Raw genomic sequence first — 17914 nt, forward strand, 5'->3', positions numbered from 1 at the left:
CTAAAAGCACTGTTTCTTCCCAAGGACAGTCCCCTACCTCCATTGTTATAGCCTGGCTTTTTCCTACATCCCTCATCATAGTAGCTGGTTCTTTCCTTCACCATCTAAGTAGCATTGTCATCAGAGCTCTCAGTTTTGTGCACGCGTTTAATTTTGTCCACAGAAGTTTCAACTCCATGCATGAGAGGTTTTGCCATCGTTAGTTTTCACTCCATTTCTGCCATTGATGTTTTGGTGAGCAAGAACAACCCCTCCTAAAAAGTCAGGAAAACACGATGAGCATTTTTTCAAGAGAATCAGCCATGCGCTCTGCCTCATCATTTCAGGGATAACTTAAACAGGGCAGCAGAGGATGAGCCACAGCATTGGAAAAGTCAATCATACATCACAATAGATGGTACCCTACAGAAAGCATGTTGGCTGCATCCTGCTGCTACCATCAGTGAATCTTCTCGAAACACAGTGTGGGTAAGCTCAAATGCCTATTAGAATATTTCAAAAGTCAACAGCAAGCCACAGTCTGGTGAGCACAGACACTTCGAATTCATCTACAGCGACACAAAATGGAGAGAACCGAGTTACCAACCTCATCGCAATCATCAGCATTTTCCCTGCTCTCTCAATGCTTGTATCTTATTCCCCTTGCTTTAATGATTTTTCATTTTTATAACTGCTCTTTCCAAGAGGATCAATTTTTAAAAAAAAAGACTGCAGGAACAAAGCTCAATGACTTCTTGGGTTTATGAAGGGTCTATTTACTCTGCAGGCTGTGTACATTTACTCAAACAAGGACTGCCTGAGCAAACAAGAGCATGGCGATGGCAGCTCAGAACTCAGCGAAGGTTAAGTATCGAGCATTGGTGCCATCTCTCTAGAAGGGTTGACAGCTTGGGCTGAGTGTCACTGCTGCTACGATTACACCACTCTCGGCTCAAAGCTGGCCCAGGTGGATCTACCTACCCTGCAGTCACAGCCTGACTTCATCCCCTTGGCAAAGCTTTTTGAGCATTTAATACATCTAAGCTTAAACAATGCATCTGTCAAGCATTCACGCACACTTTCACCACTCCTTTGATTTCATCGGCCTGTGCTGCCCCATTCACTGGTAACCGAAACACCCAACAGGAGGTATTTTAAGCAGACGCGCAGAGGCGGCTCCTCCAGCCTGTAACAAGACCCCCAGCAAATCCACCTATTCCCCTTCCACAGGATTTTACAGCAAGTCCCCAAAAACCGTCAAGTCGCTTCCTTCTTCTTGACCAAAGCAACATCGAAAGTATGAATGAGTCTTGGTATTTACACGGGAATGCTCTGCCAAGCTTTTCCGCACTACTGCAGCGCAGCGTTTCCATGATATAACCACAAATCCAGAACAGGATTAAACTACTTCACGTGGCAATTACACTTGACAGGGAGGTTTTCAGAGTATCCTGCCTTGCAAGAAAAACAAAATTTAAACAGAGGATATCGGCTGTTTTAGTAAACCATCTGAAATCTGCTGTTCTGATCAAATAACAATATTTCAGATTGACAGACATTTAGGGAGAGATCTGGACACAGACTTCACTATACAGGAGACCACTTCCACAATTTATCCCTCTGAACAGCACTAGTATTAATGTTTTCTTAAAATGTAAACATTTGCTAAACCCAGACAACAAACTCAATACTGATATTCTTTCAAGATAGTTTAATTGCTGACTCATTTTCAGTGGGAGGGAAAAAAAAAAATCCCTTTCACTGCTTATAATATGTTTATCAGGTCGCCTACAGATTTATTAAAGATTGTCCTCTTTTGGGGAAAAAAAGTGAATAAAGTATGACTCAGCTCTCAGGAAAAAAAACCAAAACAACCCTACCGCATTGTTCTCTTTGAAGAAGTAATTTAATATATAAACCAAAATCATTCAATTAATTCAAAAATTCCCCCAGATACCACTAGTCTAAGACCTCAAGCTGTCTTGCTGTTTGTTGTAGGGACAATAATTGAGGTGTAGCTCTGAGAGTATTCAGGCTACAGAGCACCCCTAATACTCTTCCAATTTCTGGGCAGAAGGAACACATTAATGGTGACCTAACACACTTAAAAATGTAAAGGAAGGTGAGAAAAGTAAAAAACTCGATTGGAAAGAGAAGCACACAGCTAGACCAAGAAAACGATGCAGAAAAAAACAAGAATCATAGAATGGTTAGAGTTGGAAGGGCCCTTAAAGATCATCTAGTTCCAACCCCCCCTGCCCTGGGCAGGGACACCTCCACTAGAGCAGGTTGCTCAAAGATCAAATCACTGTTTGCGAAATTTATACAGGGAATGGCTTCTCTAGTTTACCATCCCTAGAGGTCTGAGGAGATGGCCACTTATAGCAAATCAGCATCTTGGTGGGCTTTTTCAAAAGCTGACATAATCAGTAATAGCATACAAACTCACCTCCACATGTGCAGCTACCAGACAGCACTACCCTATTTTTACAGGTACCAGGAAAGCTTCAGAAATCACAGTAATTCTACATAACCCAAGAGTTATCAATGTACACAAGCACCACGAAAGGGAGTTGACACCAGATTTCTTTCCCTCTGTGGTTCCCTGTCCCTTCCTACATAATTAGGTCACTCAAATTGGTAGACAGAGAATAAACTGAGACAGAGAACAGGTGAAGACTTACTTTCAAGGAAGAGTAATTTAAAAGTGTTAGTTGTCAGAAAAGCAGGTCGCAGGCATGAAAAAATGGTACCTTAGAGTAGCCACTTAAAGGATATAAATCTTAATAAATGGCCTAGAAAATATGGTTGCCAGATGTATTTATAGACACACTGTGGTGATAAGTACAGTAGGACAAATAATAGAAGATGATTAGCATCTTTATTTGATAAGGAACAGGATACAGTTCCTATAATTTGGCGTAAGGTTTCTACAGCAATCAAACAGTTTCCCTGAGAACAACAGAGTACTGCTCCCCCAAGCCTCTATAATCTATTTCTTGCCAGAAAGCACTGCCATCATTTTATATATTCATATTTTTTGCTACCACTTGTCAACCAAATGAACTCCTGAACAGTTAAAAAGGAAGAAAATCCTCCTCCAGCACAAAGTTTTCAAAATTTTTTTTAAATATGCCTGGGGTATAAGCATTATAGAAGACGAAGACTTTACAAAGCCTGCAGTTATGATCATTTTAAACCAATTTAAGTACTGGTGGTCATCTGAAAGGGGAACTCAGCACTCCCACCTTGCTCTGACCACACGGGCCTTCTATACCCACCATGCTATGAGAGCCTTTGAGGCTGTACAATGACAGAATTAGAGAAGTGGGGGCAAAAGACTGGGGGGTGAGAGGGAGCGAGTGAAACCGGGTCCCTAATCACACTCATCCCTTGGCTGAGCGTATACCAGAACTGACACAAACGTGACAGCAGGATATACACTGGTCTAAACTGTGAAAGAATCTGAACTACCCCTCAGACACTCATATTACTACTGTGTGGTCTCCATCCCTTCCTTTATGCCATCTCTAACGCTCATCAGGTCTTCCACTAAATCAATTAAACTCATTAATCCAGCAGTGAGCAGTTCTCGGCTGGGTGACCGAGCTGAACCGGCTCAGCCATGGGTCGAAGGCACAGAGCTGGCACAAAGGAAATAATGGGAACACAGCTGTTGGGAGCAGGAAGAAGAAAGCAGGATCACTCCTTTCAGCAGCAGCAGCCTTCTAGACTGGCTCAGCTGCAACATGAAACCACAGCCGATGGGTACACTTTGATAATCCGTTTAAACCTAAGTGCACGCTGCTTGCCAAAAGAAATAGCCTGGCCTTCCTTCTGTCCCACACTCTCCCTTGCGGCAGCTGAGATCAGTGTAGTCATGCAGCAGAACTTACTTTTTAAGACTTGATGGCTGTCATTTGTAAGTGATAAATGACCTTCCTCAAATCCTGATTTCCATTCAGACTCTCCAGGGGAAGCTTACCAACATCATCTGTATCAGAAAGCAAATTCCAAAGCTCAGCTTTCCCATCCGTGTTTGTCTACACACTGGTTTTGAACAAATGCAAGTGAAAGGGTGTCTCCAGTACACACACATTAGACTGGTACAATACCTAGAGCTGTAGATAAAAATATATCAGAAAACGCTTGTGTTCCAGAGTAAGGTTACGCTCACATTTACTCTTCCTTTAAAGCAAATATGCTAGGACAAAACTGCAGTTAGATTAGACCCTGTAATGTGCCATTACAAGCTCTCCTGATGTGTCACCAGGTAAACGTGAGCCTCAGAGCCTCAAACGAAAGCAGCCTTTGTAACATCAGGAGTTTCTACACCATTTAGAGACTTAGCATCTTAATCTCCAGTTCCATCTAGAACTCAAACAGAGCTGTGAAGCCCAGAGAGACAGCTATAATATGTTCACAGCTAGAAGCGTCAGTCACGCACAGAATCCAGAGTTTGGCTAATTGCTTTCCCATTAATTTAGCACACACCTCTAGATACAGCCAAGGAAGAAGATATAAACAGACACTGCAAGCTGAGAATTAAGAAAACCTTACCTGAAACCAATCTTTAACAGAAAATGTAAAAGATGTAGCATATGACATAAAGATGTCAGCTTGTCAGATGACTTGAACTAACAGAGCCAAATTTATGTTTCATATTTCACCAAAATAAACCAAGTAACACCACAGTTAAATTATACTACAGTGATTTTGGCACAGACCGCTGTCAATATAAGACAAATACTCCGATTCCTGTGTCTGAAGTCAACGGGAGTCTAATATGAACTTCAGTAGGCCTTAAGAAAGACAATTTTCTTGAAGGGTACCAGACAGGAAAATTTATAGTTATTGCTTGAGCAATAACTTTTAGCACTCATCTGTGTTTCCTCCTGCGTAGATTAAAGCAATGACACTGAAAACACACATGTAAAGATTGGATTATACTCTGTGGTTGTACCCGAGTTACTGTTCGCAAGTTACTGTATCTCTCTTTTTTTTTAAGCAACCAACCATGGTGATAGTCTAATCATTTTGCATAGCACTGATGTAGCACAGATTAAAATATAACACAAAAATTACTTATGTTGGGGAGCATTTTAATGGTAACCACCCATGCAAATACAGAAAGTTACCCTGACAAGGCAGGGGTGTGGTGGGCAAAGTTACACATGGAAACACTTAGACAAAAAAGAGGTGAAAGAGAACTCTTCTTTCGTTTTGCATATTTCTCTCTTTTGTTGCCATTTAAATAAGCGGTGTTGCAATTAGCCTTAAGTTCAAAGCACAACAAAAGATGCAATAAAACCCATATAGCCCATTCAGGTCACTTTCTGGGCAACACCACTATAACCAACAAAGCTGGGCTGGTTTGATCCTCAGTTAATCCTTTTCTCTTACCTCCAGGCCATTCCCTCTGGGGCACCACACGGTTAATGCTTCTGTTGTCTTTCAATTATTGATTCTGATTCGCTTTGCCATGTATAACTTCTATCTGTTACTGCATTTTTGCTCCATAGTTTTACTAAAAAACATTTTCAGAAACCACAAAATGTAACAAGATGATAAATATTAATAAGAAAATCCCACCTGAATTTAAATTTCTTCTCTCAGTGTGACTCACCACAGTAAGGCAAGGCTTTTCTGCTTATTAAGTAACTAAATCAGGCCACTCTTTTTTTTTTTTTTAAGATCCTAGTTATTTTTCAGTTCTTAACACTGCCAGACACACAAGACAAGACAGGGCTCTTAGCTGCACACAGAAGAGAACCAGCAAATCACAGCAGTGAGGGTTTCCTGCCCTGCTCTCTACTGATACCAGCTCTCAGAAATGCTCTGATTGCCAAAATATGGAACTCTCATACTCTTCTGCCTTTCCAAGAGGCATAAATTAACTTCCAGCAATTAATTTTCACAATCTGTGAGGCACATAACTGCTTTGGTTTACAAATAAAGATACCGAGGTATTAAAGAATTAGATGTCAGCCAACTTCATGATATATAGGTGAGTAACTGAAGTCCATTGCCTGTAGAATACTATAACCTGTTCTGAGAAAATTCAGAAGCTGAAGATGTATAAGGCAGGGCTGAAGAGCAGATGAGTATTTGCTCTCTATCAAGAGTAAAGCAGGAGATCTTTCCTTTTTTGTAAAAGAAACTGGAGAGATCTTAAATAAAAGATATTAAAAAAAAAAACAAAACAGTAAACAAGCTAAGATTGAACACAGCTAGGGAGTAATGCTGTCTGGAAAAGAAAAGGCATTTTTCACAGAGGAAGTTTATACGGTCATGCGATCTTCTCTACAAGAAGAAGAGTGCAGGCCTGGAGGAAGCAGAGAGCAAGGGTGTGCTAATTGCAGAGCAGAGCAAGCAAAGAGCAGAGCAGCCAAAACAAGGGCAAGGTACAGGGGACACCCACAGCCTGGAGGTTGCAAAAGGCCTGCGAGAGGGAGAGCAGTATTTACAGAAGATGAGGTGATGGCTGGGAAGGAGGACTGAGGAAACCGGAGGACTGGCTGAAGAGCAGCAGTTGCCCAAGACGAGGTCAAATGACTCGCCATTTGACGGGAGAGAAAAAAAAAATCTGTGACCAAAGGTCAAGCAAGGCCAGGTTTCTGCCACTTAACTGTGTATAGAAGCAGAAATTGCCAGGGAAGATGGAAACAGATGTGAAGCGTGATTCGAAAGCTTTTATTTTTCCTCTTTGTCGTATCTGGAGGAGTCAGGCCAGGGAAGATAAGCACAGGATGAGGACAGGAAGGAGAGAAGCAGCACCACGAGTCAGCTGAACGCCAGTAGGAGTTGTGGCTGACAGAGGCAGACATGAATGGAAAAAATAATTAAATAAAATAAACGCAGCAATTCCGCATTATATTAACAGTTATGCTGCAGTTCTGCATTTTTAAGGTACTATAGGTACCACTAATAAAGCAACAGCGCAACCCAGAAGTTCTCTCAAGCACCAGATACGTTTCAGTAAAGAGCTAAAAAGCAATTCTCTTCTTTCCGAAAGACATAGAAATATTAACTAAGGGTACGCTACTCACTTGTTCCTCCTATGCCAATTTATATAAAGATATCAAATGATTTAAATTTTTCCAGAGATAATTCATCATCATGCTTAACTGACTATACCATGACTAAAATTACACAATGCTTGCACTATTTATAGAATAACTTGCAGAGACCAGTACCAGTAACTCGGGCACCACAGACTCAGAAACTAAAAACAATTCTGCAAGACTAGGAACCACTCAGAAGTACTAGACCTTTGGAGTGAAAGATGTTCCTCTTAAATACACACCCAATGGCATTTATAGCTAGTTGGGAGTAGGTTTTTTTTCAACCTTGCTCTCAGAGACTGCTTAGAAGTCTGCTTAGTAAGTGCTGCTTACCAGTGTTATCCGTTCTTATCTCGGAAGACCTCAGTCACAGTAAAGCCGTAACGTCACGGTTTTTCTTTTTAACTACATACTTTTATTTTTAAAAATACCAAATATAATAAAATACCTAAATATAATATAGAAACCTTCACATCTTAGAAGTATTTTTTAATAAAGCGCCTGGAGTGAAAACCCAGGGTGTCCGCCATTCAGCCACCACACGTAATGAAGCCTACGGGGTTTGGTCCACTCCCATGCTGAGAGACATTGTTCGGTTTAGCTTCTTGAAAGTTTTAAAACAGAATTCCTTCTTCAGCCACTTTCAAGGGAGCGCACACAAACTAGCTCCACAGCGAGAATCCGCTCCACCCACCAAGGGCTACGGGAATGCAACTGAGCATCTTGAGGCATCAGGCCAGGAAGGGAAGGAAACATTTACTAAGGCCATCTTCTCTGCGATGTTGGCAAAGTGGCCGAAAGGCAATACAAACGGGCAAAGAACTTATATTTTCTGGTGTTCAAAGTGCAAAGAGGAGTCAGTCCACGTGTTAAAGTATATTCATTGTGCCTTCAGGCGAGTCAACAGCTAATTATAAAGAACAGGGTCACGGTATTTTTCAAAATTGAGAGAGAGATTTGGGACTTGGCTTCTAGAGGAAAACAGACACCCTGAATGTGCATATTTTCACTACAGAGCAAACTGACCTGCTGAGCAGATCAAAACTTCCTTAGAAATTCTAAAGGTGGAAACATGACATTCAAGGTGTCTGTTCTGCTTTTGAAGCCAAATCCCAGATTTGTCCATTAAACTGACATGGAAAAACATTCAGCTTTAAAAAAAAGACGTGTGAATGCTTGTGGTTTTTAATTAAAAATATAGTGGTATAATAATATTAATAACTATTAAATAACATAATAAAACTAAGACAAAGCAAAATGAAAGCGAGGGAAGAAATTTTTTGGCTCTTGGAAAGTACCAACAATTTTGAAGTCACTCCCCAAGAGAAAAGAGTTTAACATTTGACAGTTACATCAACACCACAAACTGAACCTCAGCGCTCAAAACCAGTCCACACCCAGCTTTTGAGATCAGTAATAGCATTTTCAGATACTTCAATTTCATTTAGAAGTGATACCTATAAGGAAAATACCTAGAAACGTAAAAGCATCTAAGGCTTAGGTTTTGTTACTTAGTTTTCTACGTGACATCCCAGACCCCTTCTCTAGCCATGCTCGGCCTCTGGGGCACATGAAAAGTACAGCGACAGCACGTGTCTGCTCTTCTCAGGATCCCACATTATTGCCACAGGGAAACAACGCAGCTCAGGGTGCTGCTCGTGGCACTAAAATCAATATGGCAACGTCCTCTAATCTTCTTTCTACAGCTGAGCAGTTCTCTTCACTGAGAGCTGCCATAATCTCTGACCACAAAAAAGAGACACCGTTTTTCCTCGCCTAAGCACAGGGGTAAGAACAAGTTACTCCAATACCGTATGAATTCTTTCTGCTGGCAAATTCTTATTAAAATATTTGATAGACTGTGCCATTAACAGTTTCCTTTATCACAAAATAGTATCAATGGAGACGCTATTTATCAGTCCAACTGTACTAACGGTTTAAGTTTACTAGTGCAGTAAGAAGAGTTTAATAATTTGCATGTCGTTGTAATTAATTTTTCAGTCCTGAAGAATTAGTGTTTTATGTAACTGCAGTCTCTTCATTGAAGCCTTTTCCAGATACTAGGAAGGGAATAATGCTAAAGCCTGAGCGTTCTGATAGTGAAAAACTCTGCCAAAATATTTTGTTTGGTAACCTTTATTTTCAGAGATGGCAAACATCCAGATTGGAATTAAACCCAGGGAGACTGAGAGTGTACCACCTTCAAAAATAAAAATATTTTTTAAAAATTAGGAATTACTGTTCCAGTCCCGCGATCTAGACAACACACACGTTAATTAAAAATCTCAGAAAAACCCACCTTGACCAGATCAGTAAGAAGCACACACCTACTTGCACCGCAGGCTGCCATCATTAGCTAACAGTTCACAGCTCGGTGCACAAAGCTACACCAGCAGCCAAAGGACTCTGCACTTGGCCTTTCTGCAATTCTTATCGTATGGAACCTCTATTGCCACACACAAAAGAATTAGAGGGTTATTAACTTCTATACTAAGCCAAAGTACAAAAACAGGGTAGGACCTGAGGTCCATTCTTTTCCTGTCTCTTTGTGCTATTCCTTCCCCTCTTCTTGGGCCCATTTTCATTTCAGTTACGGGCACCAGAATAGAATATATATTCTATATTATATTCCCCTCATGTTGTTTCATATATGTTATTTCTACTACAGTAGAAATAGTAGTTCCTTTATACTTGTTTCAACAAAAAGTCATAGCTGATGTGTCTTGCACAAGTAAAGAATCCATAAGGTATTTATAATCAATATAAGTAATTATAAAAAGCCATCGTTTTTCCTTAGGGGAACATACTAATCCAGTTCTATTTTGTCACATGTAATCTTAAATCAGAGGTTACACTACTCCTCTAAGCAATAAATTCAGTGCAGACATCTAAAAATATTAAATAATTCCTTCCTTCCATAATTTTTCCACATTAAAATAGAACGGAGAGGTTTCAAGGCACACTTTTGGCAAGTTAGTCAAAAATAAAACCAACACACATGAGAACAATAGTATAGTAATCAAAGTGGATTAAAAACCCCAAACCGATCCTATTCCTGCCAAAGGAGGATGGGGGAGAGGAGCCATTTTAGAAGTTCTAATTCTTTGGTGCGAGAACAGTAACCACTTTCAGAATCCATCCAACTTGCAGCCAGTTTCCCACCCGCCATGTGCCTTATTTCCAGCGTCCTCATCTTCCCACAGCTAGAAAGCATGAGAAAGCAATCCGTACCTCCTACAAGAAAAAATTTAGCAATATGATAGGCTGATGAAGTCTACTTGCTCCTTTTTGCCTTCTATTTAAACAACAGAAAATAAAATAAAATCTAACCAGCTCATAACTTCTAACATACTACTAATATACAACTACCTTTCCGGGTCAAGAGGCAGCAAACATTTGTACAATGCACAGTTCCACTGAACACCTGCAGTCAGATAGTCTGCAAGAGCCAAGAAGAAAATTTGTTGGAAGCTATTCTGTAGCTCTCAGAAGAAAAGGCTAAAGAACAATAAACAATGGTTATTCACCAGAGAGTATACAAGAGCAACCCACACCACCATCGATCTTACAAGTGTGACAGCGAGTAAATTCACCTTCCCCTTAGTACTCTAGAAGGATGAGCACACAACCATTGACCTTAATGTAGGAAAAAACTCCCATAATCTAAGCACCTTCATCATTAAAACTTTGAAAAGGTAGACTGAAATACTGAAATCCCTGAGGATGAGCACTTTCCTGTGTAACTCCACCAAGGAAAAAAAAAAAAGCCACACAATTCCCTAGATATGCATAATTAAGAATACATCATTGCCCTTTTCTAACAGAGTGCTTTCCCAGGGAAACTCATCTATTCTCTAAAAAAAGAGAGCTCTGGCACAGTCCCATGGCTGGGTAAGCACCTGCCCTTCAAGATTCTGCGCTTCTCTCTGGTCCTCCTATTTCTACATTATGGCCAGCCTCAACTTAAATTTCTTGTTCTCTCACCCCATCCCATACATGAAACACTGTCCCTTCACTCCCATCTTCCAAGATATGCATTACCTACAGTTTTTCTGATATGCGTACAGTTCCGTAACCCACTCCAAGGGTAAAAAATACTTCCTTGTCCATAATGTCTCCCAAACCAGAAACAAATAACCTCTCCATAAAGAAAACCTTCAGGGAAAGCTTATCTTTCTCCTGCACAGGTAAACACCACCCGGAGAGAAGAGCTGTCATTGTCTTTGTCTTTTCCAGCAGAGGAATGAACCGTCCCCGCCGAGCATCCTGACCTCAACCTCTCCAAGTGCCTTTTCACAGCCCTACATCACCTGCCGTGGCCAAATCCATGACGAAGTCCTGCCCAGACGAGAAACGTCTACCTGGATACAAGCACCACCACCCTTTCCCTCCCTTTCCCAGGGTGGGGAGGGCTCGTCCCACCGCTGCCCGGGCCCTGAGCCCCTTTCCCGGCAGCAGCGAGCAGCGCGTCCTCTGAAGCATTATCCTCCCTGTACGCGCCAGGGACCCGCCCTTGCTCCACATTAAGCACATTTACAGACTAATAACCACCTGCGATGTCCCCTCCGTCCTCGCAAGGCCTTCCCGACCCACCTCTCCCAGCCATTCTCCCCCCGCCGGGGCGCTCACCGCCCGCCCTCCCCTCACACCGCTCCCTCCCGGCCCCACAGGCCTCTCCGCGGGTCCCCCCTTCCCTCACGCCCCCGCCGCTGTCCCACGCACACCCTTGTCCCCGGCCGATCCCACCTCCGCGCCGCCGTCACCACCCACCGCCGCGGCCCGGTAAGGCCGCCTCGCCCAGGCCGCTGCCCCCCGGCCGGCGCGGTTCCGCAGGCGAGCCCGGGGCTGGGCAGGCCGCGGCCGCCCGGCTGCGGCGAGCGAGGCCGCCTCCCTCTTTACCGTCTGTCGGGGGGCTCGGACCGGGCTGGGCCATGGCTTTGGCGGGCGAACGGCGCCGCCGCGGCCTCCTCCGCCTCCAGCCGCGGCGTCGGAGCGGGAACCGCTACGCCAGGGGGCCCCGGCGAGAGACGGGAGCTGCCGGCCTGGGCCTCCGCCTCCTCCGCCTCATCCTGACAGCGGCCGCCGCCGGCGGGAGGAGGAGGAGGAGGAGGAGCGCCGCGCAGGCGCCCACGGTGAGACCACGGGACCGGCTGCCGCCACCGGAGCTGGGAGGGCCGGCGGGGGCAGGGAGGCTTCTCCCGCGGCGGCCGGCCCCATGCTGAGGTGCTTTGTCACCCAACGGCTGAGGGGGGAGGCAGAGCCGGCCCCGGCGGGGGCCCGGCCGAAGCCTCCGCCCGTGACGGGCAGGGCTGGGGCAGCGGACGGACGGCGGAGCTGAAGGCGCCCGGCGGGGTTCCCGCCGCCCCAGGTTCGCCCCGGAGCCCGGCCGTTGTCCGAGCCGCCGCCTGCCCCCTCCGCCCGGCCTGGCCCCAGGGCCCCGGCCTGGCCTGAGTGCCCGGCTGGGCTCCCAGGCCGCGGAGACATCCCGGGGTCGGCTCTCAGTCAGGCTAGCCTAAAATTACAGTTAGCATTTATTATTCAGGGAATTGGTTAAAGCGATGCCAACATAATACTATTCTGCTGTATAATCTAGGGAGGGAGGAGGGTGTGAACAGGTGGGGGGCAGAAGGAGCCTGTCCACAGAATCTCTTCCCTGCGGACAGCCAGGATTTCGTGGTGCGTGGGGCTGTTTTGATGGAGGAGGTTATTAATCCTTCCACCTAATGGGGAGATCGTGCCTAAACTCCAGGTTTTTATCACTAAAAATGCTGATTTATATCCTCTGGGGGCATGTGAAATCACAGAAAGCTGCATTGGAGTGGATAGTAAGATACCAAGTCCTGTCAAGGGCAGGATCTATTACAGCTTGCCTTTCTTATGGTTTGCATACCCTAAAACCCAATCATTTTTAAACTGGGCCTCACAGGACTTCACCCTTCCCCTCACTTGTTGCCACGGTTTATCAGGCCTTGCTATCAAAATAGGTGGAAAGGCAGGACATAGGATTCTGCATTTCGTATTAGATTCTTGCTCAGTTAAACCAAATGCAAACTTGAAAAAGGGGGTATTTGAAAATTAATCCTTTACTTTTTGCGTATTTTGATCAGTTGAGGTAAATCTTCTCAGTCTTCACTGTTGTGTAAAGCGGGTTTAAACTAAAGACTTGACTTTTCAGTGTTACCAACTTGAGTCATGTAGAGCTTTCTTTTCATAGGTATTTGGAGAACCCAGAGCTGCAGATTCTGCACAGAATTGCTGGCTTAGTGACAAAATGATCAAAGGACTAATTATCTACCACTTGAGGTACATTTCCAAATTTCTTAGCTCCTGCTTAGGCTCTTTTAGAAGTAGCTGGATATTATAAGCATAAATCCTTTTGAAAATCTAGTCCTAACTGTGGGACTGAGCTCTTGAAACTCTGTACTCGTGTGTGTTCTTATGGGTACCCCAAACCACCCGTATTAGCACCTACTTTCATCTTGTTCACGTCAAGGCAAAATTCCCACGTTTTGATCTGTCCAGGATCAAACCTTTATGTATCACTCCTGCTGCAAACAGAAAGGAAGATAATATCAAACTTTATATCTGTTGTACCTACAAGCACTTATTAAGGGATAAATATCATATCACTTCCATCGCCAAAATACTGGCTGTTGGAATTGCAACATTTCAAAATTTGCACTCAGAACTCCTGAGCTTACGTATTAAATGGGATTTTTACAGTAGTTTGAATAATCGGGAAGCTCTCAAGGGGCTTGTACTTTTTCTTCGTTCCTTCTTGTTTTCTAATCTAACTGTGTACTAGCTTTATAGATATGGTTCTTACTTAATTTTTTCTTCTTTCTGTGGACAGTAATTGAACCTAACAGAGGCAAAGGTTTATGTAGTATCTAGTCACAGTGTCTTGGAACCTGAAACAATTGGGTAACTTCCTCTGCGCATCCCAAAATGTCCCATTTCATTCTAATCACTTGTAGTTCTTAGAGCCTTGATCTCAAAGGATTTTCCAGCATGACTCGGCTAAACCTTAAAGGAGTTATGCGAAGTTTAACAGCGGTTTGCAGTCATAGGAACAGGTCTATTGCAGTGGCAAAACCAGCAGAGATCAAAAGTGCTGAATTCCAATTCCTGTGCTGTAAATGGTGGAGAAATGCAGTATTATTGAATTAGTGAGACATTGGTCAGGTCTAGGGAGCTGCAGGTGGGCAGAGACTATTTCTGGAATAAACTCCTCCAGAAATAATAACACTCCTAGAATACCATTAATTTTTATTTAATATATTTGGCCTAAAAGTCTAACAGGCTTTTTTAGCATCAGTACCACAACCAGCAGACACAAGTTAATGGAAGATGCATCTTCCTGGAGAATGTGTGCCATGTTAGTACAAGCTGGAGGAGTAGCTGTCTCCTTGCACTCTGCCTGAAATTTAATCTTGCGGGCTTGCTGGAAAAGATAAGTTTGCAGCTTTTGTTTAAACAGTAACATCCAGTGACAAGCAGTGAGTGTGTACGCTGGGTGGTTGTCTGGAGACCAGGAGTAAACAGGGGGACTGTGGTTGTTTGCTTGCAGTGCTTGCAAAGAGCATAGTGAAGTAATTTGCATAATGCATCTAGGAGAGAAGAAGTATTTTCTTTTTGCCTGAGGAAAATAAAACAAATAGCAAAAGAGCTAATTAAATCTGTTTTCCTAATAGATCTGTCTTGTGGTTGGCTGATTTCAATGCTTATGAACACTCCCAAGTTCCAAATGAAATTTTTCCTATTTCTTTTTTTTGAGCATGTAGGAAGATTTTGTGTGGCTTTGCTTCTTTTTTTTTTTTTTTTTTTTTTTTTAATTGGGGCAATTTAACCTCAACTGAAGCGTCTATTTTCATTAGGCTTTGAAGACTGTAATGATCACAGTCTTTATCTGTGAAACTAGTCCCAGATCCTAACTCTGGTTGAGTTACCCTGGCTACGTCCCAACTCCATGTCAGGACAAGATGGAATTACCTACATCGTAGTACCTCTTGTAGCAAAGTACACAGCTCTGGGGGAAACCACTGCTCACTCCAGCAAGATCCTTCGTGTGCATGATCAGAGGGGCCAGGGCTGTGATCAGATCGATGGAGAGAGTGATCACAAAAGCTTTGTATTCATAGGAAGTGAGGCTAATAAAATGCAGTGCTGATTCCTTTAGTTTTGAATAGTACAAGATACTATTGTTTTATACAACAGCTAAGCTGATTCTACAAAAAACAGAGTCTTTAAAGAGATAAGTTCTGGACTTGCAAGGCCAAGTCTACATCTGGTGTGAATTCAGAGGAGACAGGCTGATGTGTGGGAAATGAGAAGCTGGCCTGTAGCACAGAATCAAAATGGAGATCAAAAACACCCTCTGAAGTGTGCTGTTTCCCATTTATGTTGCTTTACTGGCCTACTGGCCACAAAGAAGTTTGATTCTGTTGTGCCCCATATGATAGGAGTATGCAGTGAATTACAGGCCCCGCTCCCAAGTGGAGTTCACCTCATAAACCACCCGCTGTTTGACGCGGTTCATCCAAGAAAGCTGAGTAACAAGGTAGATTTGGGAAGCGGCTTTGTGGGTTGCCAAGACTAAGACTCCACTGCACTGGTAGGGGATGGAGATTGCAGAACTGAGGACCCTCTGCCTGAGCAAATAGAACTTGAGCAGTAGAACTGATGAGCGACAGCTCAGCTATCCCAGATCGCTACCTGTAGGTGTTACACAGTGAAGATTTTGGGAACAGTCTCTTTCATTGGGCAAACCATGAAATGACATTGTCTTTAGATTAATGCAACAAGAATGGTTTGAATGTGGAGAGTAAACATATTACCAGAAAAAATTGTGTGTTCTTAACTTCAGGCGAAGCCCTGGGAAACAGAAGTCGCAGACATCTTTAAGGAGGGACTCAGCTGCTCACGGAGCAAGCCTCGGGTTCATTCAAAAGGCAAGTAACAGATTTGTTCTTCTAGCAAGAGAGAAGAGGAAAAACAGAATTTATTGCTTGTACTTCATATAATTCTAGGTTTGCCAGAGTTTGTCTACTGTTTTTCTCACTTTTTTATTTGTTTAAAATAAAGAAGTGTTCAGTTTCTGAATGTTTAAACATTTATTTTCCTTTTGTTGAGATTGATGGGTCATTAGCATTAAGTATGTTCTGCAGATACGAGTGTTTTTAGGCTTTGGTCTTTTCTTTTTAATGCAAAGCTTTTGGAGAAAATTTACATTCATCTAAGTATTACCATAAAGAGGTTGGTTAAAAATCCCAAACCAGTCATGCTCTTTGCTTCAAAAGTTATTCTGGAATGCAAGGAATTCAGTCTGGAACAATTACATTATTTGCAGTGGTAACTTCTTAGCGAACCCTGGAATAGTTTATGTGGTTAAAAAACCTTTTCAAGAGCAATTGAAAAATTATGTTATCCCATCTATTGTTTAAAGGATTCCATGTGGTACAGTTCTTTGAATATATGGGAAGCAAATGAAGCCAAAACCGAAAATTTGGCAGGCAAAAATCGAAGTGCTTGCATTGGCCCTAAATCTAGATGTATGCACATTAATGATCTCATTTGAAAGATGTCTATATTAAGATTTGAAAGCTCTCTGGGTTCCCAAGGGGCAAGCTCATTGAATATTGTGATGTACCATGAAACTAAACAATTTTTCTTACTGCAAAATAACCAAGGAATCAGAACCTCATTCTGTATGCAGAACAAAGGACATACTAAGGTCATAGTTTTTTCGGTAACCTTGCTCAGCAATTCTTCATTAGAATTGTCATTGCAGGGAGGCACAAAACCAACACTGCTTTGTCCTTACACACTCCTTCATTGGAAGTTATAAAAATATGCCATAACCCATTCAGACTCACCATACCTGTATTAACAACATTATCTGCATCTGTCTACAGACACCCAGAGAAGGATGCAAAGGGGTTCAGCAAATATTCTGGCAAACCTTCCCATAGTGGTTTAAAGTGCCCTGTAGCCTGCTCTGCCTTTGTGTTAGGGGTAACCGCTGTACTGAAGTGCAGAGGGTGGAGTGTAGGATGGTGCTGAGAATAGGCACCAGCAGGACCCATGTCAGTTCATCAGACCTCACCCAGCAAAGCCCAACTGGATCCAGCAGCAGGGACAACAAGGCTAGTGGGACCCCAGAGACAACTCTCTTGTTTTTCACTCTGTTCATGAGATAATACTTTTCTTTAAAAAACCTAAAATAACAATAGGGGGTTCTGCTTTTTGAGGCAGTTTTGCTTATAAGTATTGCATGTAGGAGTATTTTTCAAAACAACAGACCACATTAGCAGTAGCATCTCATGCATTCAACTCCCAAATCTTGAGAAGACCAGTTCATTAACATCAATAAGGTGAGTCATATCAGATTTGCAGGACTGGGCCATTTATCCCATTTTCTTCCTCTGAGGCATAAGCAGATCAGATAGCCCATAAATTCTAATGATTGCAATGCCCATTTGCCAAGAGAAGGAGGGAGTGTTGCAAGTACTGCAAAATTCATTGTCCCATGTGTGTTGTATTAAATGGTGTAGCCAAAAGACTTCCATGTTAAGACTTCAACAGCAGTGCTCATTTTGGAGTGTTTTATTAATCCAACTGTTAACTCTCAGTATGTCCCTTTCAGAACTGTCTTTGGAGATATTTAGAAGAACATGATACTCAAGATGACTGAGCAGTCTCTGTGTAAACAGTGGACCAGGCAGCTGAAGAGATGCCGTAGGATTTCAGAGGATCACCAAATCTGTGCAAATCCTTCAGCTGAACAAGCCCACCCTTCTGAACAGTTTAATCCAGGTAGGACTGCTGGAAGCTCCAAAAGCGTAGCTTGAGGCCTTCCTCCAGGTGGGACT

General features: G+C 42.9%; 1 protein-coding gene across 1 annotated transcript in view; it reads right to left on the minus strand.

Moving 5' to 3' along the window:
* The window catches only part of RABEP1 (rabaptin, RAB GTPase binding effector protein 1), a 52572-nt gene extending 40442 nt beyond the window's left edge, over positions 1-12130 (minus strand). The window contains exon 1 of the mRNA XM_074160844.1: positions 11943-12130. Coding sequence (XP_074016945.1) covers positions 11943-11976 — 34 coding nt within the window. The 5' untranslated portion in view covers positions 11977-12130. The remainder of the gene's footprint in view (positions 1-11942) is intronic.
* Positions 12131-17914: the final 5784 nt, after the last annotated feature.

Source organism: Numenius arquata, chromosome 18 (assembly GCF_964106895.1).
Source record: "Numenius arquata chromosome 18, bNumArq3.hap1.1, whole genome shotgun sequence".
Classification (NCBI taxonomy): Eukaryota; Metazoa; Chordata; class Aves; order Charadriiformes; family Scolopacidae; genus Numenius; species Numenius arquata.